Source organism: Notothenia rossii (assembly GCF_949606895.1).
Source record: "Notothenia rossii genome assembly, chromosome: 8".
NCBI lineage: Eukaryota > Metazoa > Chordata > Actinopteri > Perciformes > Nototheniidae > Notothenia > Notothenia rossii.
Window position 1 is genome coordinate 61273249 of NC_136906.1, and position 24960 is coordinate 61298208.

General features: G+C 40.4%; 1 protein-coding gene across 10 annotated transcripts in view; it reads left to right on the forward strand.

Moving 5' to 3' along the window:
- plcb1l (phospholipase C beta 1-like) overlaps positions 1-24960 on the forward strand; it is a 129903-nt gene that overhangs the window by 99086 nt on the left and 5857 nt on the right. For 2 of the 10 annotated variants that reach the window (XM_079643457.1, XM_079643456.1), the window contains exons 14-33: positions 303-477; positions 3965-4051; positions 4414-4484; positions 4694-4790; positions 4904-4988; positions 5581-5705; positions 5821-5975; positions 6082-6246; positions 6748-6847; positions 7144-7248; positions 7858-7973; positions 10399-10537; positions 10794-10847; positions 11355-11574; positions 13389-13584; positions 15856-15932; positions 16038-16127; positions 16282-16339; positions 16747-16833; positions 18171-18224. In XM_079643457.1, coding sequence (XP_079499583.1) covers positions 303-477; positions 3965-4051; positions 4414-4484; positions 4694-4790; positions 4904-4988; positions 5581-5705; positions 5821-5975; positions 6082-6246; positions 6748-6847; positions 7144-7248; positions 7858-7973; positions 10399-10537; positions 10794-10847; positions 11355-11574; positions 13389-13584; positions 15856-15932; positions 16038-16127; positions 16282-16339; positions 16747-16833; positions 18171-18224 — 2256 coding nt within the window. Of the gene's footprint in view, positions 1-302; positions 478-3964; positions 4052-4413; positions 4485-4693; positions 4791-4903; positions 4989-5580; positions 5706-5820; positions 5976-6081; positions 6247-6747; positions 6848-7143; positions 7249-7857; positions 7974-10398; positions 10538-10793; positions 10848-11354; positions 11575-13388; positions 13585-15855; positions 15933-16037; positions 16128-16281; positions 16340-16746; positions 16834-17670; positions 17696-18170; positions 18225-24960 lie in introns of those variants that run through there. The other 8 variants (XM_079643459.1, XM_079643460.1, XM_079643461.1 and 5 more) reach the window with 6 other exon arrangements.

A 24960-nucleotide genomic window follows, 5' to 3' on the forward strand; every position in this document is an offset into this window, starting at 1 on the left:
ATTTACATTTTGAATGACTCACAACAAGTTTAGTATTTTCTTCCTCTAATTTGCTAATATGTCTACAAGCTGTTGTTAATTACAGTATGGCCCCAATGGAGCCATTTCTAGCCATCCAGCAAAGCTCTTTAACTTAATAACATTTATTGAAGATCATTTCTTGTGTCGTTGTCATAAAAAGATGTCTCTATCCTTCCATCCAGATCATACAAACAAACAGTTTCCCTTTTTCCTCTTGAGCTTACCTCTGTGTGACCTTATTACACATTTGATAGCCTCTCTGTGCTTATTGCTTTCTTCAGCTGGAGTCTGGTGTGCCGCTCCCGAGCCCAATGGAGCTGATGGGGAAGATCTTGGTGAAGAACAAGAAGAAACACCACAAGACGAACGGGAGCACCAAGAAGAAACTGTCGGAGCAGGTTTCCAACACCTACAGCGACTCCTCCAGTGTGTGTGAGCCCTCCTCCCCGAGCGCAGGTACAAACACACACACCTGCATCCTAGAAACAGAGCCGTCGAATCACACAGGGGCCGTTTAATTGCGATGTTCCAGATGTAAAATGCAGCCTGACCATCTGTAATATCGACCAACACTCCTCTGCTGTCAGAGACGGAGTCACTGGAGCGAAACAGAGCTATTGTTTATCATTCATCATTTTCATGGCGCTCTCCATCAGCTGAAGGTGGTATTGGCTGTTGCATACACTAGGGCTTGTCACTGGGGCATCGTTAACACCGGCCAGTTGTGGCCTTTACTGTAGGGTGTGTGTACGCGGGTGTGTGTCTACATTATATAACTGCATTTATGGACTTTTATATTTTCACAGCTGTTCTCTGGTTTTAGTTCTCCCAAATCGTTCATATGTGCATTGGAATTGGCTACACTTCATATGTACCTTCATGTGTGTGTGTGTGTGTGTGTACATACATGCCTCTTGTCCATGTATAGTTTTCTTGTCCGCACATAAAATATATGATTCAGTTGGTTCAAAACTTCATTATAATGAACCACGCAATGAATCACCTTTCGTTTCCTTTGGTGGCTGAGATGCAGGCTTCATTCTTACACTGCCCCCTGGTGTTTGAGAATAAGAAGCAAAAGCACTGACAGACACAAATCTTTTTAATTGCTGTGCATTAAGAAATCTGCAAATCAGAGGCTAGGTTTGGTTTTCGACTGAAGGCACACTTTGTGGCTCTTCAAAAACATGAGATGTATATACATTCTTGATTTATTTGCAGAAATGTCAACATGTAAAAACATCAACCAAAACACCTTCTATGTATGACTGTGTTATCGTAACTTTTCTACTGTTGATATGTATCTATTTACTTTTTATCTTCATTTTCTACATGTGCAATACCTAAATTACATGCTACTGACCAATATCATAATCCTGAATTAGGATAAATAAATGTAATCTAATCTAATCAATACAAAAAAAGAAGAAACATATTCTGTAGAGTAGGTTAACATTTTCAGAGTAGGTAATGATACATTAAGACAAGATGTTAGGATCAAAGACAACTTCAATAACAAATAATTAATACACTTCTAAATTAAAAAGAATAACAAATAAGTAAATCAGAATATAAACATACATCCAATTTACCAAAACTCTTCAAGACCGTACTATACTAGATATACTGTTGGTAGAGTACAGTTGGGCAGCATCCAGTTAAAGGGACCATACTGTATTTTGGAACATGTTTGTTAGAGCCTCATAATAATGACTTCACAAAGTATAGGACATCCTTTATCCAATTTGTATGACAGTAGTGGGATTCCACTGCATCCCAATTCTATGCCTCACAAGCAATGTAAAAAAAACAAATACGCAAAAGGACGACATTGAAGTGTCAGTGGGTTGGACACCAAACAGGCCATCTGTGGGTGAGGCCTGGGAGTAAGCAGATGTGACGGCTGAGAGGGAGTCAAAGAGAGACGTCTAAAATAGAAATAGGGTGGAGCTGGTCCAAAACATGTGGGGGAGGTTATGTGGTTCAAGGTGACATTATCAAAATGTGGATCAGTGCCAGGATAAATGTGAACTAGCCAAGACTGCCAGATCTCTCTTTCTAAGTCTCCATCTCTCTTTTGAGATGCTTGGACCAAGTAGTGCGTAGATTATTAGTGACCGTAGGTTGGCACGTGATGGGAGTGTTGAATAGCTTTGAAATGGTACCCTAGAGGTAAGGATTGATATTAAAAACGGTGTCAAGCCAGAGAAGGGGGAAAAGCAGGGAAACCAAGAAAGTGGTTTAGAATAAAGTCACCAATTTCTAAGGATCTGAACAAGTAGGTTCTGCAAGATGCAAATGTTCCATCAATGTAAAGATGCTTTGAAGATATAAAACCATGGTCTTAAAGCGGATGATGTAAGATAATGAAGTTTTAAGGACAATCCACAAAAGACAGTAAGGCTACTTAAAGGTAAAAGAACAATGTTTCAAGAGAAGAAGGGAGTTTCTCCCCCACACAATATTTACTTCCACAACGTAGTGACAACACTGCGTTTCTTTTAGCCAACGCTCCAACTCATTGTTCGCGATAGGCTAAGCGGCGGGACATCTCTTAGCGGTTGACCAATCACAACAGAGCCGGTCAGCTAACCAATCAGAGCAGACTGGGCTCTGGTTTCAGACAGAGGGTGAAAAGAGGTGCTGCAGCACAGGCAGTGTGAGAAAAACAAAGAGCTTTCTGAACATTAAAGCATGGGAACATGTCACAATAGTTAATATTATTCAGACTCAGCTCTCTGAACTAAAGCTTATTTGAAATGTTGATAAAACTAAGTTAATGCTATTATCAAAAGCTAAAAAAGCACCAGAGACCACTTTGGATATTGTTACTGCACAAGGAAAAGTACTTGAAGTGGTTTCCTGTTATAAATACCTTGATATCTGGATGATTATTGTCTCTCTTTTAAACTTCAGGTCGATAATTTGCTTACAAAGCTGAGGTTGAAGCTAGGTTTCTTTTTCAGAAACAAGTCCTGCTTCTCGCTTGAGGCCAGGAAAAGGCTAGTCACTGTGACCTTTTGACCTGTGCTTGACTATGGGGATCTGATTTATATGAATGCACCTGCCCATTACCTGAACAAGTTAGATGCCGCCTCACAGTACGCTGAGATTTGTTACTAATTGTAAAGCACTTACTCATCACTGTACCCTGTATGCCAGGGCAGGTTGGCCTCCACTTACATTTATAAAGCCATGTTGGGTAAACTCCCATCTTATATCTGCTCTTTGATCACACAGAGAGTTGCAGGTAGCTTTTGCCTGAGATCACATGATGTGGCTTTGTTACATGTGCCAAGTGCAAAGACTGACTTAGTAAAGAAAGCTTTCATGTGCGCAGCTCCTCTTGCTTGGAACAGTCTTCAAAAATATTTGAAACTGAGCAAATTGGTTCCACTGCCTGTTTTTAAAGCTTGGATAGGTGCAATGCTATTTGATACTGTTGGTACTTGTCAATGTCGATAGGTATGTAAATCTCGCCCTGTAAATATGTCCTTTTGTGTTATCTGTTGTTTTATGTTATGTTGTAACCTACTTGCTGCCATGTTGGACAGGTCTCCCTTGAAAATGAGATCGATGATCTCAATGGGACCACCTGGTTAAATAAAGGTTAATAATAAAATAGAGGCCAAAATACTAATATGAACCTGAAAATGAGCATCATAGGCAGCTTTCATTGAGTAAAAAACAAATAGCATTTTGAAAAGGAAGGAAGACATACCCTTAGATCAGCTGGCTGTTATTATTTGAAGCAGCACATGGCTTTTTATTTACCGTGTGATGTTACTTGATGATGTATATATGTTTGTGAAAGGCTTAATATTCTAATTCATCAAAACACATCTGCAGAATGTTTCCTTGTATACATTCATACAGTAGTTTCACCTTGCCGTTTATTCGGATGCAGGTTTTTTTGCTGATAAGTTTATTTTTTCCCCACCAGGTTCGACCAAAGAGGAGACGGCGGACTCCTCGCAGCCTCCAGAGGGAGCCGAGCTCAGCCTGAGGCCGCAGGGCAGAAAGTCTATCGGTGAGTCATACTTAGTACATGACCTCAGATTCTGCGGGAAAAAGCTTTAGCTCTCATTAGACGGCTGCAGACTGGCTGTAGGTCAGTCCGATCATTAAGCTGCTAAAATTAATTTCCTCTGTCAGAGTGACCTCCAATTTAGTGGGAAATCTTTAGTAGATCTCTCATTATGCACGCATAAGACGGGCCCGCTCCACCAAAACAATATTCAAATTCATTTCCTCAGTCATAGCTCAGTGTAAGCTGTATTTGTGTCACAGCTGTAGATTCATTAATGAAGGGAATTTATCCAAGATATTTTAAAGCCTTTCAAACCTTTAAGATTTGTTTAACTGTAAACATATTTGTCCCTAATGTTTCAGGCGAGGTTGAAGCAGAAAGTGAGGATGAAGATGATGATGATGACGACTGTAAAAAGGGCTCAATGGATGAGGTTTGTAAATACTCAGCATTTTATTCAAAGGCTTGTAATGATAATGATTTACAGCTCAGGGTACTGTTTTCATGCCATGTGATGACGCTGCCATCTGCTGTACACATTTGATATTGCATTTTAGTTCTTAAAAAATAAATGTCAGGAGACCTTTCTTTTTAAAATATCAATTACATGATTTGTTTGTTTGTGTGTGTTTTCATATACAGGGTACAGCAGGCAGCGAGGCATTTGCCACGGAGGAAATGTCCAACCTGGTCATCTACATCCAGCCAGTCAAGTTTAACAGTTTTGAGGCTTCCAAAAGTATGTACATTAGGACATGGAGAAATGTTCTTGCTAAGAGAACAACTTTAATATCTTCATTAGCAATATGAGAATAAAACACTGTAAATAATATGGAAACTTCCTGCCCACAGAGATCAATCGCAGCTTCCAGATGTCCTCCTTTGTTGAGACTAAAGCTTTGGAACAACTGACCAAGTGTCCTGTCGAGTTTGTGGAGTATCCTTCTCAGTCATACTTAATCATGTAATTGCAACTTCGGTTCTATTCAGTTTTTTGGGCTCCGTCTGCAGTGCACACATATTTACTATGATCAACTAATTAGCATGTCTTTTTTGGCACCAACTGGAAGGTTTTTGACATTCTCCTATGTCCATATTCTTTTGTTTTTACAATCACATTATAATCTTTGTCATTTTGATTTTGGATGTTGTAATCTTATTATCTTTCTTTTCCTAAAGACATGACATGAATTGCATGTCTTCCAGTCCTGGGATAGAGATCCCTCCTCTGGTTTTTTCCTTTTTTTCCCCATTCATTTTGGGGTTTCTTGTGGAGCATTTCCCTGTGTGCTGTAGCCGTCCAATCACAGTGAGTGTCTTATTGTGTACAGCTCGTGCAGCTAATTTTGTACATGATATACATAGAACTGTATCTCATTTGAAATCAGTTAATTTAATTTTTCTAATTGTAATCAAAGTAAAGTAAGTATAGGAAAAAGGAGTAAATAGAAGAAGAAGGAGTAGTCATATTACCAGTTGCGCTTAGTAGTGCGGGCCATGCAGTATTGTCCTCAACCAGCTGTTTCCAGATACAACAAGCTGCAGCTGAGCAGGATCTACCCTAAAGGCACCCGCGTGGATTCATCCAACTACAACCCTCAGCTCTTCTGGAACGCCGGCTGTCAGCTGGTGGCTCTCAACTTCCAAACCATCGGTGAGCATAGATCATGAAAACATCTCCATAACATATTTTTCAGTGCACGATGCCATTTTAAAGTTTTATTGTTGTTGACGCATCCAAATGTTGTTATTTTGTCCTCACTCCACAGATTTGTCCATGCAGTTAAACCTGGGCATGTATGAGTACAATGGGAAATGTGGCTACCGGCTCAAACCGGAGTTTATGAGGCGGCCGGACAAACACTTTGACCCTTTCACTGAGAGCACAGTGGACGGGATAGTAGCCAACACACTATCTGTGAAGGTGTGTGTTTGTCTTTTTGTGTCGGGGGAAATGTCTCTTTTCCGTCTGTGTGTGTGTTTTTAATCTTTTGTTATTTCTTGCTTTATTTCCTACTCCTTTCTTCTAGATCATCTCAGGCCAGTTCCTGTCTGATAAGAAAGTGGGCACGTACGTAGAGATTGACATGTTCGGCTTGCCGGTGGACACCAAGAGGAAAGCGTTCAAGACCAAGACGTCTCAAGGCAACGCCATCAACCCTGTCTGGGAAGAGGAGGCCATTGTCTTCAAGAAGGTCAGACTAAGTACTTAATAGCATTCAATATACCTTCACAAAAATGGCTGTTTTGAAGGATGAGTATCAATTTCATTTCATTTTGACCCCAATTACTATAATATAAAATAACTACCGTAATTTTTGGTCTATAAGGCGCACCTGAATATAAGCCGCAGCAGCGGCATACCACTCTCGGTTCCACTTTTACTTTTGCGCACTACCTGTCTCACTCTTTTCCGGCCTCCAGCTTTTCCTGCTGGAACCCGCCGCTTAAAGGTGGGGGTCCGCGGACCGGCCATAGAGCCCATAGAGTTAAAGGTGCTGGCCGTTAGCTGTAAAAATCCATAGATTAGCCGCACGTTATATAAGCCGCAGCGTCGAAAAATAGGGAAAAAGGCGCGGCTTATAGTCCGAAAATTACGGTATATTGATGAAATATTTCCTAAAGACATTGTAGCATAACAGCAGCTGTGTGTTGTCATTTTGATTTGATAATGAGATATTTCTCTACATTTTCAGGTTGTTCTGCCCACACTCGCCTCATTAAGGATAGCCGTGTTTGAGGAAGGTGGGAAGTTCATCGGCCACCGTATCATCCCTGTGTCAGCCATCCGTCCAGGTGACTACGTTTTGTTCATCTCATCTCATCTCATGTTCTAGGGGATGTTATTTTTCTAGACTGGGAAAGAATAGAGAAAGAGAAAAGGTTAACAAGCAACACATCTTTTGAATATACCATCAGAAACCATGAAAACATCAGATAACAAAACAAAGGGCAAAGATAATTACATATTGTTTGTCGTTTGAAAAGCTGTGGGTGTTTCCTGAAGTGTCACCAAATACCTTGCCTGCACTTTTCCAGAAGCACGTTGATCTCTCTCTGTTATTTCTGAACTGACCAATCTGTCTCTGCAGGCTATCACTACATCAGTCTAAGGAACGAGAAGAACCAGTCCCTGACTTTACCGGCTCTGTTTGTTTACGTAGAAGTAAAGGACTATGTCCCAGACACATTTGCAGGTAAGTCATACAAAAACATTTTAAAACCAAAATACAAAATGTTGTCCAGCTTAGGAAGGTTCCTAACTGAGTGAAATAACCCGAAAGTACAGTACCTTCAAGGCAGCCATGATAAAAGAGCTTTTTTGAATTCTTTACATGATAAGGAAAGGAGCTCCTCGCTTCCTTTATTATGTCCTTAAGCAAAGGAATCACTGACCATCATTTTCAAAAGGAAAGGAGATAATGCTGTTTCACAATTTCTTGCTGCGGCAGCATCTGGAGTCAAACACATTTCAGACGCTCACAAAAGGTGCCGATCATCATGACTTAAAAATGCTGATCATGCAAGTAGCCAGTGCTTAATAAGCTTAGTTAATCTGATGATACATATTGATAAAGCTCATACTTTTGGTAAAAGTAAGTCATAATATTGTAAACCCAAATGGAAAATGTATGTCCTATGGAATGTTCCTCCACATATTTGCTTAACCCCGTGACTTTTTTTCACTTAAGTTAAGGAAAAGTGGTTGAAAAATATATACTACCTAATTTTTCTATTTTACTATTCCACCGCAACCATGCTCTGTTTTTACAAAAAGCCTGCTCTGTTTCCTTCATGTTCATCAGATGTCATTGAAGCCTTGTCCAATCCCATCCGCTACGTCAACCTGATGGAGCAGAGAGCCAATCAGCTGGCAGCACTCACTCTGGAGGAGGGGGGAGAGGAGGAGGGAGACAAAGAGGTGTGTGTGTGCTCTTCTCTCCACCATGTGTGAGCTGATAAATGTTAGTGTTTGTGTGTGTGGAGCTTTGAGCCACTAATCAGTCGCTGATTGTGAGGAGCGCTCCCTCAGCCAGCTGGCTGCTCGCCCCACCATCAGGATCTAACTGGTTTGGAAATTAAACCAGATGGAGGGAAATGAGAACACGCAGACAGAGTGAAGGTCCTTTTCTTCAGCAAAACCTTATTAAAAATGCAATTTAAGAAAGACGATTCAAGAGGAGATTTTTAATATCACCACACTTTGAAACACACAGTCATTTTCCCTGTTGAAACAATGGATTATTTATGAGCTTGCTTCCAGCACAGATCCACAGATAGATGGTATCAGCATAGTCTGGTTTTGGGCCATTTTTCATTCCCTCTTGCTGGGTGTTGTTGCTGCATTTCATCAACCCTCCGCAACATCTACCTGCAGCCTCTGATTCTAGGTCTGCTCTGAGGGAGGGTCTGTCACTGAGGCTGTGTGTACCTACAGGCTGTGCTTTAGGGTCTTTGCTTGTCAGGAGTGAGAAGTTAAGATGCTGGATTTCAAGAATCCATTACACTTTTTTAAAAATCTGATTACTTAACTTTGTCAGGCTGACATCAGAATCAGATTTTTAAAAGTAGGTTTACACATACAAGGAATTTGTTGTGGTGCATAGTGGTGCAAACATAAACACAGTATAAGGAAATAATTCGTAGAGAAGGATAAAAAAAAAAACATTGTAAAAAGAAAATATTTTTAGAAACTATTTCACATACAAAAATAAAGAGAAATAGCATTCTTACACAGATTAGAAAAATACAAAAAAGTAAAAACTAAGTACAGTGAAAAAATGACGTATATTACATTTAAAAGTGGAGGGCTGTGCAGATTTTAAAAGAGGTGCTGCTGTTTGAATTTGGTTCCCATCCAAATATAAAGGATATCTCACCATGTCAATACTCTGCAAGGTGTTGTTGTTATCCCCTTCTATACCTTTATATTGTCACTACTGTGTCTTTGTTGTTGCTAAGTGAATACAAGAAAAAAAACAAAAATGTAACAATGCCGTTAATGTGCCGGAAAATATACTGTAGCAAAACGCCTATATACAATAGGCAAGGCATGGACAGTGCAGACAAACATTAAAAGTAACATAAGACAAGAAGAAGTCTCCTGGCATGATCAACGCAGTATTCAAACGATTCTAAAAATCGCTTCTGAAATGTAAGACATTTACACATGTATCAGTCCTCAAGGATACACACAACGATCTGATGAGCAAACGTGATTGGATAACTAACTGTTTTCAAGAAGTAAGTCGAACTTATTATTAACTGAACTTTGAGATGTGATTCTCTCTACACAGTCAATTTGTCAGATGTATGAGATCCAACTAGACTTAGCAGTGACCTTTATCTTTAGAACAGTCGTCAAGAAAGTAACTTAAAGGCCAAGCTCCTCAGAAAAGTTTTGAGTCATGGCTGCTGAGAAAATGTGACCTTTTGTCTCAGTCCAAGTAACAAATCTTAGGAGAGATTGCAATGCGAACATCTCCTACTAATGAGCCATCAGCATAACACAAGCAGGAGAATTGGTAACCTTGTAAGTGATGCATCAAGGGTAAAGTAGCAGTAATCTGTGGTAATGGTGTCCCTTTGAATCCACGAGGATTCATGTGGGCGCAGGGAGCAGACACAGGCATGGTACGAGAGGCGCGGCAGGACACAGGGTTATCTCAGGTTATAGCCAGAGGGGGCTGGAGAGAAGGCAGTTCCTAAGGGGGTGTCTTTTATCTGATTTGCCCGCTGATATGATTACCCACGAGGCCAGCTGACAGAGTGCTGTTTCATGCTGTGACCATGGAAACAGTCACCGAGGAAGGCAGAGCGGGGAAAGGCAGAGCACGGTGAGCAGGTGTAGAGAAAGAAAGGAGAAGATCTGCTTCGACTCGAACAAAGATAACTGAAAATTGCGTTCACTTTTCTGAGATAAGAGCGAATAGTGTGAGATTCAGCGAGGCCTAAGGGGAAATTAAGATCGGCCCAGCGGCAGAACAGGAAGCAATGTGGAGAGTGGGTTACCAAAGCTATGTCTACAAACTCTACTACAGGACTCAGGTACACCGAGAGACTCCTGAAAACAGATAGCAGCACTCAATGACGGTTTTCTTCTTCTAAAAAAGTATTTTGTGAACGTTTTTGGAGGCTCTGTGTCACGAAAAGTTAACTTTGTGTTCGAGTTAAAACATAGTAATGTATGTTTTGACACTTTTTTACCTGATGACAGCAGAGAAATGTATTGTGGGTCACATTTTAGGGACCCACAATGATGAACGATAACTGTTTATGAAGAAGAGTCAGTGGTGAGTGTTCACAGATGTGTTGACTGGATTGTGGATCTTTGATGTGGTGGACAGGTGGAGGCAGGAAGTGATGCCCCCTCAGAATCTAAGGTGGATCAGAGGGTGGCGATGCCAGCAGAGAACGGACTGAGCCACACGCCCATCATCGCCCCCAAACCCCCGTCGCTGGTCGGACACCAGCCGCAGTCAGCAGGTACCGTGTAGATAACAAGCCTTTGATCCACTCATCACATACTTCCAATAAAAAAGCTAAAATGGTACATGAACTTGTCTGTAAATGGACTGAAATGTGCTTTTATAATTTGTTGATATTCACTGTAAGGTTTAAAGTTACAACTACTTATCACTCAGTCAAGTATTTCACTAAGCTGTGTGATTGGTCCATTTTTTGGTCAATATTTTACCGTGCAGATTGTAACTGTGCAACTAAACTAACATGTTGCACACAGGATCATCGAAATCATCAGTTAAGACTGAAGACATCATTCAGAGTGTCCTCACTGGTAAGCCTATGCTTCATTCTTCATCCTTGAGTACTAACTTTGTGGCTATTATTAAAATGAGTTTGATTTACTTTGTTTATGTGTTAATTATTTGGTCATTTAATTGATTTTAAGCCCACAAAAGAAAGACCTATAATAAAGAGCTATCGTTATCATTTAATAACTTAATAAATCGATACTGTGCAAAGAAATTGTAATTTTATGGATTTTTTTAACCTAAATTGTCAATGTTTTTTTCCGACAGAGATTAGTAAATCTATTCTATATATGTATTCAAAATAAGAATATGCTGTCATATGAGTCAATGCTCATGATTCTGGTATAATTGCTGTTATAATTATTACTCTGATGCAAATTCTATAACTGCCGATCATTTCCGCCTCCAAACAGTTGCTAAAAGCAGGATAAACTCTGTCCCACTGGCATTGACAGTATATCCAGTCATCACCCTTTCTCTCGCTCCCTTTTTGTCACCTTTTCCTGCGGGTCCTCCATCCCTGCCTTTAGAATTAGAGGCTCAGACAGTGGAGGAGTTGAAGCAGCAGAAGGGTTTCGTTCGAGAGCAGAGGAAGCAGTACAAGGAAATGAAGGAGCTGGTGCGGAAACACCACCGCAAGACCAGCGAGATGATCAAGGAGCACATGGCCCGCGTGTCCGAGCTGCAGGGTCAGTACCAGCGGCGGCGCTCGGCCCTGCAGAAGAGCCACAAACGAGATGGTAAGAAAAGGTAGGTGGCCCTCCTCTTCGCCTCTTCAAACTGTTGGATTTCTTTGCTCTCCCTTTTACTCAATGTCAATCTCCTTAGAAATGCACAAAGAAAAACATCATCACAACCACAAAAGAATAGTCTATTGGCTTTTTTTATTCCCACAACTTACCGGCCAAATGTCAACAAAGTAAAAGCTAGCAAATCACATTTTAAGTACGTGATGAAAACTAAAAGATAAGGTCATTAGTTTCTCCCACTTAAAAGCAAGGTTTTCTTTACAAGGACTTACAACCAAAATACATTCTATCTTTCCTTTAAGGCAGAATTGAATGCGACCACAACACGTTACACTTTGAATACATTCATGGCTCTCACTTGTGTTAAGGAACCTTCATCTTCACTCTGTTGTTGCTATGTTTACATGTATAAACTTTACAATATTATTGTGTAAATGTAGCTTACAATTCTTCAAGCTACCCCCTTTTTCTCTTGGGATAGTTCTGGGAAGTTTAGTAAATGACTATCTAAAAGCAATGATAAATTAGTTAAGTTCCAGGAAAGTGGGAAAAACGACATCAGAAAATAACTCGTAGTTATATATAATTGTGTTTGAATTGTTCTTTCCCCTTTCCTTCATACTGTCCTCCATCTACATAAATACACAATACATTATGCACTTTAGAACATTGTTGATTGTATTGCTCCAAAGCAAACAGTGCATGTCAGACCAAAGAAAGGTTGAGCTACGTGTAGAATAAAAATGAGGAGATAAGGCTTCCTCCGAGCCTCAGGGAGTCGTTCAGGGCCCTCATGAGTTCATCACCCGCTGAAGATTCAGTACTCAGCACGCAGCGAAGATTACAGTCCTCTCAGACAGTGTGGAGAGCAGAGGGCCGCTGAGGCAGACATATTTCAACACTTTACTTTGTGGTAGAAGATAAGTGCTCCTCCGAATGTTTGAAATAATGTAATAAATTAAAAGCATTGATAATCCTGAATTCAAAAAGCATTTATCATTTGTTTACTACAAGGTGTAAGTTCCCTAGTTTTGGCCATATAAATGTCTACCTTATCATAGCACTCAGCTTGTGGTGCTCAATGCGGCAAAAAAAAAGAAAAATAGTTCCTACATGAAACTTTCAAAACAAGGAATGTGGATTATCTGAGGTCATGATTTCCAGAATGAAACACTGCTGTTGAGTTTTTAAAATGTATTTCGACTTTCAGCAAGTTGAGTGTAATCTAGTTCCATTTTCAGAATGTATCACTATCAGAATCTAAATACTTTGTGTATCCCAGGGGAAATTGGGTGTTTTTTTTATAATGAAATAAGATAAAAGATGAAAATGGAATTTAAAAAAGTAGAAAACAAGATCAAATAAAATAGAATATCAATAGTTATATAAAAATAGCAAGTTGAAGTAAGACTGTGCAATAAAGAAATGAAATGAGGATATATAAACATAAGAGGCTAAATTAAAATGTCCAATACAAAATATAATAGAAGAAATATAAGTTAAAGTATTGACATTGTGCTACATTATTTTGAATTATATATTATATTGAAAAGAAAGCAGACAAATCACAGCACAAACAACATCAAACTCTTACTACAGTAGATGAATGAATAGCACTTACGAAAAACATGTTTATTTTAGAGTGAATTTTCCCTTTTTAATTAAAATTCATAGCAACATTCACTGAAAAATATGTATGTGATGATAGGGAGACCAGTTTGTGTCATGAGAGCATCAATGTGATTATCTGTGTTGCAAATGATAGAATGTTTTAGGACTTCTTTGCCGACAAAACTAAGTCATCTTAATTTCCAGATGTTCTGTTTGCGTATGTGTGTTCAGTCGGTCGGAACACTCCCTGTCCACCCTGGAGCAGGAGCTGTGCGACCTGGATCAGGAGTGCAGCCAGATGCTTTCAGAGCTGAAGGAGCAGCAGCAGCAGCAGCTCCTCACACTGCGACAGGAGCAGTACTACAGCGAGAAGTACCAGAAAAAAGAGCACATCAAGCAGGTACTCAACAAACAACAAATACTGTACACACACACTGCAGCTGGGTTGGCTAGTGGTTCAGTGTAAAGTACGTAGCAGGATTGCAACAAATCGTTCTCATACTGTCTGTTTTTACTCACTTTTAAGACGTACACCTTTACGAAATTCAGCTTTATTGGCAACACCTGATTTACCGCTTTACTGGCACTACTGACATCATGCTGTATGCGCACATTTAATAAAAGGCCATAGAAGCAACGTTTTTTGTAAGACTTCATATTTTCAGAGATGTTTTCTCTCATACTGTTTTACATAATGCTTTCTCATAAATGTACCACTTTATTCTGAGAAATGTTGAAAATAAATGCTAAGGAATGTATAACTTTCATCTCTGAAATGTAGCTTTCTCTCCAAAAATGACCCAACTTTCCATATCTTTCATTTTTGTATTTCTTTCCTACAATGGCCTGTTGTAAAATCCTACTTGTTTAGGATGAAAGAGATCCCACATGTCATATTTCCTGCCACCAGTGTGCCTCCGTTAACTGCCCATGTATGGCCACCACACAAGCTACATTCATTCTTTTGAAATGATAGATTGAATATAGTTACATTGATGCTATTTCATTCCTTACACACTATGCCAGGGGTCGGCAACCTTTTTGAAATTGATCAGCGTGCCAACGATCGAGAATTATCAACGGGGGGGGGGGGGGGCGGTTGAGGAGCTTGACGCTCGTGAACTATCAGCAGGAGGGCGGGGGAGCCTCGCTGAGGGGAAGCAGTGTGTGGACCTGTCAGCGCAACTTACATGATGCCGAATTTAACACATTTAAATAATTGGTTTAAACAGCATAATAATAAGGACGATCGTCCGTTCTGTGATTTTCCAGAGCACACATGTTATGATATTAGGGAAATGCAGAGTGAGATGAGATCGCTGTCCCTTTAAGAGAGAGAGAGAGAGAGGGGTGTGGCTTGTGCATGTGTGTTTGTGGATGGTAGAGCGACAGTGAGGGAACGTGTGTATGTTTCTGGAAGTGAAACGAGGAAGAAGAAAAACAGAGGTCTGGGATGTATTTTGTGAAACAGAAGAACAGCTAAATAAATGCAACGGCCTCCCAAGAAGAGCTCGCCTCTCTCCAGTCATTTAAGCTAAAGTGGGTTATTGAACCTGAAGCTTGTTGCTTCTGCCCTCCTCGACTACGGTCTGGGAGCCGACAGGAAAGTGCAACACACAGATGGCCAGTCCGCCCCTTTGTAGCATATTATTTCGATGAGAGATGAGCAGATCGCCACTGGGCTTTCAACTAAATACACAGCCACGCAAAAACTGTGGCATTTGTACAGCTCCTTTTGGGTACTGCAATTAGTGAAGTGCTTTCCTCCGTGGTGAAACAATCAGCACTGCACCACGGAGGAAAGCGGCAGAAAGTCACATGGAGTTAAAGAGAGCGGGGCTGCGTTGCGTGCATGGCTTCCTTCTGCAGGTAACGGGGAGACGCGCTCTGGCGGCGGTCTCGTTAAGGATCCGAAAATACAATTTAAATATTTTGCACACTTATTCCACTTATTCCTAGTGTGCCACTGGTTACGGTGCCGCGTGCCAATGCTGGCACGCGTGCCAGGGGTTGCCGACCCCTGCACTATGCTAAAGTTTATTATAACAGTAAATCTATTTAGTGTTTCCAAACATGTTAAGATACATCATATAAACAAGCATGTACTGTATGTGTCAGTTGGATAAACAAACACACATGTACCACACTCATGCAGGAGCTTGTCCAGGCTCGTGTTGGACTTGATAAAGTGCTGAATGTCTCTCAATAAATCTCAGCGAGGCTAACGCAGACTAATGAATAAACAAATGAATGAGTGAATGCTGCAGTAAACTCCCAGTCACCCCCCTTTAGATGATTACAGTCATCATTCTGCTGCCTGTGCACATGTGCTGGTGTACGGTGTGGAAAAATAAATGTCTTCTGCTCCAGTACACCTGCACAGTACAGCTGAGGCGCCAGGTAGATTCATTCAAGCAAGAGACAGCAAGCATAAGAGATCTGTTTCGTTTCCCTGATCTAAATGTGGTTTCATTATCAACTGATAATAAATATTAAGGGTAAATAACTTGTATATTATAACTTTAAACTATAATTGTTTATAATGCATGTATACTTTTCTTTTTCTTTTTTATTAACAAAGTATGCTTAATTCCAGAAAAGCTAGTGTGTGTTACATTTTGACTTTTCGGGGTGTGGAATTATAAATGTCTCTTTGTGTGTCTCACTCTAGCTGGTGGAGAAGCTGACCACCATAGCAGAGGAGTGCCAGAGTGCGCAGCTCAGAAAGCTCAGAGACATCTGTGAGAAGTAAGACTGCATTCAACATAAAGCATGCTCACGCATTCACAGTAACACAGAGGCACCTTACATTTTTCATTACATCTTTCTCTTTGTCCTTCTCAACATCTGCAGAGAAAAGAAGGATCTCAAGAAGAAAATGGACAAGAAAAGACAAGAGAAGATCAACGAAGCCAAATCTAAAGACAAGAATGTGACAGAAGAGTAAGTTATCTGTTGTTAAACATGAATAGCTATTCCTCATAAATTGTTATATGTGTATGACCACTAGATGTCACTACATACTGTACTTGAGATGCACTGTAGCTCTGTTGGGACTGTCTGCTTGGTTTGACTGTCATTATAATGTTCCCCACAGAGAGAAGCTGGAGATCAACCGATCATTTGTCAATGAGGTGGTGCAGTATATTAAACGGGTAAGAGCGGCTCTAATATGATAGAGAATTTGTATTTGATAATCATCCCCTGCAATTATTCTGAAAGAAATGACAGTTAAAAGTCATGTGATTTACTCAAACAAAACATTAATGTGTCTTTATGATTCACCACCACCTACAAAAGTAAACATGTGTATCTACAGTTATATGTTTAATGATGACATGCAAAGCCCTGATGGTGTGTGTGTGTGTGTGTGTGTGTGTGTGTGTGTGTGTGTGTGTGTGTGTGTGTGTGTGTGTGTGTGTGTGTGTGTGTGTGTGTGTGTGTGTGTGTGTGTGTGTGTGTGTGTGTGTGTGTGTGTGTGTGTGTGTGTGTGTGTGTGTGTGTGTGTGTGTGTGTGTGTGTGTGTGTGTGTGTGTGTGTGTGTGTGTGTGTGTGTGTATAGTTGGAAGACGCGCAGAGTAAGAGACACGAGAGACTACTGGAGAAGCAAAAGGATAACCGCCAGCAAATCTTGGATGAAAGGCCGAAGGTAAGACGTTTATTTAGGAAAAGTTCAATATGAAATATCTCTTGTTGTGTGAAGTGTTTGTTGATCACTGTACACTCTGATGTTTTTCATGAACTCCATCACATTCTCACCATAGCGCTCTTTTTAAGTCCCTGGGCTGTTGCATTGCAGGTTCACTGTCAGGGTGCTCGGCTCAGCATGTCTTTCATTCTTTGCATGTGCAAAAACAATTCTAAATATGTCTGTTCCCCTTAGTATGAAGTGCTGTGGTGACACATGGTGACCAGCAACAAACGTCTTGCATCTTTAAAGAATTTAAATATCATAAGACCTTTATTTGGTTTGTTGGTCCGGCTACTTAGAATGAATTTATGGATTTTACACTTAGGTCAGTGTTTAAGCTCATTAGAGTGTTGACCTTTATATAGATTTGTTTCATAAGCAGTTACAGGAAACATCATTTTGGTTTAAGGTGACTGAATTGTCCTGTAGTTGTTCATTTAAACACCACTAGGGGGCGATGTGGCCCAGGTTTACTGAGATATGCACTTTTTGGATGACCTTCAAATGCAAAACAAATAGTTGTGTTTTTCAATATTAATGCTGTTATCAGACTGTGTTTGAATACCAATACATGCCCTACTCTTTGTGGTTGCATACAGTATTCGAGTTATTTGGCTGTATATAATTAAATACTGGCCTTGTAGAACAGTCAGGATGTAATTCCACTAATGCAACTCTGCTATACTGCATATACATAAGTGGGTTTACTGTCAAGTGGATGCATTCAGGAGCATGACTGCTTTTCCTATTTTAGCAGCACAGTTTCCAACATTGTCATTGTGACTGTCATTGTAGGAGGCTTGTGCAGCTGGAGAGCATGGTAAGAATATCTTTGCATCCCAGTGTTCATCATTAATATAGCACTAGTGCGGCAGTATTAATACGCAAGCTTTACACAACTGAGCCACTGACTGCTGTCTATGGAAGCCCATGTCCGCCAATGTGATGGAAATAATGACAAAATATCTCAAAATAATGATAAACTTTCTTTAATTAATTATTAATCACATATATTTTACTAGCAGAAATGGGCTTCTGCGCATTGCATCTCTGTAATGGCTGAGACCTGGCAAGTATTACTACAATGCAGAATACAGTATGAATAATTGCAAATATGTAATGTACTCTTCTGCAAGAATGACAAATACAGCGTGGCTGTATTGCTGTAAATGGAGGTGTTATCTGCATAGCATGGCAGCAGAATAATATAACAGGGAGAGCAGATTGGCCTGTGTGTAGTGAGATCTCACCCAGTCGGAGTTCCCCTATTTGATCCCAATGTGTCCTTGAGGAAGATCCTAGAAACCAACCGGAGGGAAAGAACATCACCATTTTGGGTTACCAATAAGGTACATCAAATCAACTTGATAGCATGTTCTATTAAAAGCATAAATGTCTCAGTTACTACTACGGTATGATACGGTGCAGAACAATGGGATACTTTATTAAAAGTATGAAATGTTTCTCGCATCCCAACAGCTCCATTTGCAAAATCAACAATGACAAGTATTTAAGAAGAGAAAAAAGGCAATAGACATTTATCATAATAATATTTACAAAACCCTTTAATATAAATGTAATCTAGTATTAAACTATGTGTATGACTTTTGGATGATCTGGACTACTAAAACATGCAATTCCAAGGATCTCCAGACAAGGAAGCATAGGAGGCATAGTCTCACTTGTAATACTAAACCATTTTACTAACTATTTTGTTCATTTTTCATGATCAGAACTCACATCACGTGGTAATAGTACATCCTATATCTAAATTATTTAGACTAATGCAGTACTAAACATATTGCTCTCTGCTTGCCAATGAGACTCCGGTGTCGTCCTCCTGTCATGTGTTTCATCTTGTTGACAAATGAAGAGCATAGTGCACATTTACCATAAATGAGGTCATGTTTTTTAGAAAGAATGTTCTGTTGGAAACAAACCCATACTCTTAAAGTGCAGCATGGAAAAAAATTGATGTTAGCAACCGTAGCTTCTCACAAAAATGGAACTGATTATCCATCACCTCTCCCGCTGTCGCAATCACTCCCCTTAATCGACATCCGGACAATTGGCAGATTGAATTCCCTCCCGAGGAAAGGCTATTACATAGTAATCAACCGTCTCCTGCAGCGACACTCATTAATATGCAAAATATGCAAAGGGTTGTCAGAGGACACATCTCTGGAGGAAGTTAGCAGAAAGAGTCCAGGGTTATGTTTGTAAAAACTATATAATTACACACAGTGCTGCAACACTAACCAAAGTTAAGGATACATTGTGTGGGAGGATGTGCTTTTTTAACTAATATGACAAAACAACATTATCATTTGATAATCAGACGCTCTTGTGACATCTTATTAATCCAATAATAGCCTTTGGAAATGTCCTTGAGCAAAACATTGAACCCGGGTCATTGGCCTTGCGTGGCAGCTCTGATACCATCTTTTTCTGTGTAATGAATATAAACCATTGTAAAAGCTCTCGTCTTTCGTAATTAATTCTCTATACTGAATGGAGTCCATTCAGCATAGACCCAAAATTATATTTGAGGCAAAGTGTTGTTGAATAATCCCACAGGAATACCCCATATTAGTCATTTTGTCCATGGATGGGTGTAAACAACAGCAGATGGATACAAAACATTGAAATCGTGATGGACTGGAAAACAGGATGTAGAAAGTTCTTCTGGTTGCTGATGGGTATTCAAAACCAGGACAGGGCAAATATAGAAATACTTATGTTGTGTGTCATGGCGTGTGTGTGTTCAGAGGGAGGAAGATACAACATACTTTCTCTCTCACACAGTTCTGACCCACTTTCTCCATTGGGCTCAGCAGCCACTAATGGACAGCTATAACGATCCTTGGTGGAGACCCTGAGAGCCCAGCGGCTCGCTGTAATGCTAGTGTGTGTGTGTGGACAAATGAATGTGATATACCAAACTTTAAACTAGCTGTTGTACAATATCTCTGTTAGTAAAGTAGGATACTAACTGCTGTTTAGAAAATTAGAGACGATCATAAGGAGAAAACATTTCAGAAAGATGTTTTGTTCTTCTCGAGAGTAAAGGTGAACTTTCTTTGTGCGTGCCACACGTGATAAGAAAATATAAATCAGAGGCTGAATGGAGGCTTTTGTTCTGTATTTCTAGAATTACGTTATATTGTTGAATTATTTTGAAATGTCAAGAATAAATTACAAATGATGAGAAAAACATTCAGTATTCATGCCAAGTAAAAAGAAAATATAAATGAGGAGGATATTGTTGTGTTTTTATTGATGAAAAATAGTTAGAAGTAATATGAATTAAGAAGAAAGTCAACTTTAAAGTCAAACTTTTGAGGACAAATGACATGATAGGCATTACCAGAAAATGTGACCTTATTCTCTACATTTTTTATTTATTCTCGAAATGTAGAATAAAATCAAAAACGTATGCTCCTACTCTGATATCATCTTCCATAGTTTTGACAATCCTTGTTAGATATTATTTCCATACAATTGTAGCTGTTACTTAAAAGTCCCAGCATTCTTACAAATGTTCCTCTTTAGTTCGTAAGATTTCAAATTTTTAGAAAGTTTGAGGATCACATATTGAACAAGAAAGTAGAGAGAGAAAAAGAGACGTGGCGAGGCCCGTCGTCACTCGCCATGATCACGGAGGTGTCATTGTCCTGCTAATAATCCAATCAGAACGCTCAGCGGGAGTCAGCCGGCCCAGCAGGATGACCACTGCTGTTCCAGCACACAAGATATCCTCAATCTCACTTCTTAGCAACTTCCCTTGTTACTCTGGGCCACCTTTTCAACTTAGCATATGTCCACCTTAAGCTGCTCACTACCCTGTTTATTGTTTTTATCTTTTTTTATCAATTTTCAAATGTAAACTACTCAGGGTAATTGAGCCAAATCAAACAAGTGGAAATCTCTGCAGTTGATTGAAACCTTTTCTGAAAGAACACTATAATGAGTTCTGTTCAGTTATACACTGCTGTCATCGATACAGCTTTAAATATGCATTTGTGATGATTACATTACTAATGATCTAAAACTAGTGATTCAACAGCTTTGCCAACACAGCCAAACAAGTCAGAAATGCACTGTTGTCTGACAGCCCCTTGATTGGTCACCTTTTTCTCTTCTTAGCCTCAATTGGAATCTACTTCTGTACCATAATGACATCACTTCTATTGGCTAGCACTCCAAAACATTGTACGTAATAGGCTAAGGGTCGAGTTATCTCTAAGCGGTTGACCAATCAAAACAGAGCCGGCCAGCTAACCAATCAGAGCAGACTGGGCTCTGGTTTCAGACAGAGGGTGAAAAGAGGTGCTACAGCACAGGCAGTATGAGAAAAATAAAGAGCTTTTTGAACATTAAAGCATGTTAACATGTTAATGTAGAGGCACAAAATACAAATATGAACCTAAAAATGAGCATAATATGGCCCCTTTAAGGCTCTTTCTTCCACCATCTAAAATGTGCGCCGATTCCCCTCTCTTTGCACCAAAAAAGGACAGATAGTACAGATGTCTAGTAACAAGCATTCCCTCTCAGCCTCCACACTGAAGGCTCACCAGGCCATGTTGTAATTCCTTTGTACTCGCCATCCCCTCACAAACACCTTATCTGGCTGTGAAAGAGAGTATGACATGGTGATAACGCCATATGTTTCCCCACAGTGTGCATTGGTGTGAGTGTGAATGGTGTGTGAATGGTGTGTGAATGCACTGTATTACGTGGGAGGCATGCTCATTCTTTCTTACTTAAGAGGAAAGGGAGAAAAAAAAAAGAAAGAATCTCGGACGGTGTCTCCCCACCGTGCAAGCCTTGAACCAACACACAGACACACACATCCGTTTCGACACGCAGGAATCCTGTGCGGTCGTCATGGAAACTCGGGTCCCCCGCTCTCTCTCCCTCCCCCCCCCCCCTTCCTCGCCGCTCATATCCTCTGCTATCCTACATGACTCTCTGCAATCTGTTAATTTGGAACTGAGTGTTCATGACGCAATATCCCAGGGACGGCTAACGGAGGTGGGAGAAAGCAGCAAGATGGGGGAGGGATGAAGCAGGGGGGGGGGGGGGGGGAGCAAACAGGTTGGAGGAGACAGGGAAGGCTGGATTTGAGGAGGAAGGGAGAAAAATATGTGGCTCTCTCTGCCTCTCTATGGGTGATGTACTGTAGGGGTGGCCAATATGTTCCCTCATCACAAGCTTTGATCTGTATCATCCCTGCCTACTGGGTTTACATCAATAATGCACTTGTGACCACACATATACACACGTACACACGTACACACGTCGTACACACGTACACACGTGTACACACACACACACACACACACACACACACACACACACACACACACACACACACACACACACACACACACACACAAGATCCCCACAGGGAACACTGAGTGCAAAGTAGAGGTAGAATTCAAATCCATTGTGAATGTGTGAGTGCGCGTACGTGCTGCATGCTTGGTTACTCGTCTGCTCTATTATGCTAGCTGCTATTTTAGATCAGTGCACGAGGGTTCATTATGTATGCCCACTTGTGCTAATGAAGCTCTCCAGGGTTGTGCTCTGTCTAAGGAAAATTCACTCCTGAACTCATGCTCATGGAAAGTGTGGTTCCTGCAGGAGCGAGGTGAGAACCGCAGGAAGACTTTTGGTCCTGTGAGGGAGAGGATGGAGGAATCGGAAGATGCTTTGAGGTGGAAAATGAAGTATGGTGGCTGGCGATTTTGTGTGAGGAAATGAAAAAAAAGCCTATTATGGTTGTAAGATAAGCATATTGGCATTAGTAAATAAGACAGTTAAAGTAGTCTTACAGCCTGCTCTCTAAATGAGATGTTAGATTGTGTGCCACTAATTCATTATAGAAGAGAAAAGCTGCACTGCTTACAGCTTAAGGGAAGCGATCTTCACGGAAATGAAAGAGAAAAGAAACGTTGACATCCTCATTATGAGTACGCATGGGGGTTTAAACTTGCACTAATCAATCAATTGACAATGGATCAAATCAATCGAAAAGGGTTGCTCGTTATCATGAACCCAGCGATAATTATAATCCAACCACAGTTCTCCTCAGTTCTACGTAGTGTCTTTCATTGTCCCGGAAATGTCAGTTATTTTAAGTAAAAAAGCTTCTTCCAGACACCAAATGGCAGACAAGGCTGGTGATCATATTCTAGCTTTAAGATGATAGGCATTATAAGTTAGTGGAAATCAACATTTGTTTTGCTGATTCATCCTCCTCATGAGTATTAATATCAAAAACGTGAAAAGGATGGCCGGAGATACACGTTATTATCGCTTAGCTGTTTCAGAGTAATGGTCAGGGCTGTTTGTCTAGTGTAGGAGTGGCGCTGTCCGTAGTACTGAAACAGAGCCGAGGATATCACTGTCAAACTGATTTCGACACACAATCATTACCTTCTCATAACTTGTGATTTTGAAACAGAAGCCTAACATTGTCATTGTTGTTGTTGTTGTTGTTCTCCAAAGCTCTCGATCGGCATGTAGACCTTGAGGGCAAAACAATGAAGACTAACAGGAACTCCATAGAGCTGCAGTTATTTGTACTTCTCTCTGGATGGATCAATAATGCTGTTGTTTGTCAAAGCAATAATGAATGCTAGTTAACGTAGGTAACGTTGGTTGCAAACACATCACATCTTGCAAGCGTGAAACCATGTATTGCATTTTTTCACATTTAATTCTGTTATTTAAGGATTCAACATGTCTTTTGGAACAGTGGAAATACTAACCAAGACTGGTTTGATGGTTTTAATTGTATTTCGGTGGAAGGAAGTGTGTTAACGATGATCAGTGAGGTTCAAGGACGGTTTCACTGTTGAAGAAGGTTGTCGGTTCTTCATTGGCGTTCCCCTAGAGAATTGTCGTGACCTGAGAAACTATGGATTTGTACTCAACTCTAATAATTACATAAATGTCATTTCATTTTACAAGGATTTACTGTACAAATGCAGCATCTTTTAGTAAGCATCCACATCTGATTCAAAGATATCAACTCATTTCACAGCTGGCCTTTCCTTCTGAACCAATCCTTTTAGGGGAAACGCTCATTACTGTACACACCAAAGGGAGCTATGCCGGAATGTTTTTACAATTCCTGGAGCTTAAGGTGGAATCTAAGAAGTACTCCTGCAAAGCAAAAAACATTATTTATTTGAGTCGTGAAAGGCACTGACACACAGATACTGGATAAAATGCAGCATACAGTGCTCCTGTCTCTTTCTTTCATTACCTGTGTCCTTTTTTCTCTGTCATAGTTTTGACCAGTGCAGACGAACTGAAAGGAATGGTGTTGTTTTCTTTCCTGCTCTCCCTCACTCTTACACACACACATACACACACATACACACACAAACATACACACATACGCACACACAACGTACTCCTTCTTCTTCAAAAACTTTTGGTGCTGACAGGGTGTTGACCCTGTCTCATGGTTGGACATGGGATCTTGGGTACATCCTAATTGGGCTGTGTTTGGATATGCAGCGTATCTCAAGGTCAGGAATAGGAGCAGCAGATAGCTAAACCTCTCTTTCAAAGGCAAGATAGGGAAGCCGAAATGTTGACCTCAGACCTCCTTATTGTGGCTGTACGAAAAGGCAGAGTTTACATAGCTGCATACTGAATGCGGTTCAGACTGTGCGGTTTGTTGCCGGTCCAAGGTATTTTTTTTTTTGTGGCGCTGCAGCCGGAGTTATGTCACGGCTCAAAGCAAAGAATTAATTTGGCTCTTTGGAGACCTCCTCTGCTTCCCTTGATAGCTTCTCAAAACGAGGACAGCTGGTGAAGAAGGTCACTGAGTGCTGTATTTTAAGAAAGGCAGAAGTGTGTGTGTGTGTGTGTGTGTGTGTGTGTGTGTGTGTGTGTGTGTGTGTGTGTGTGTGTGTGTGTGTGTGTGTGTGTGTGTGTGTGTGTGTGTGTGTGTGTGTGTGTGTGTGTGTGTGTGTGTGTGTGTGTGTGTGTGTGTGAGAGAGAGAGAGAGAGAGAGAGAGAGAGAGAGAGAGAGAGAGAGAGAGAGAGAGAGAGAGAGAGAGA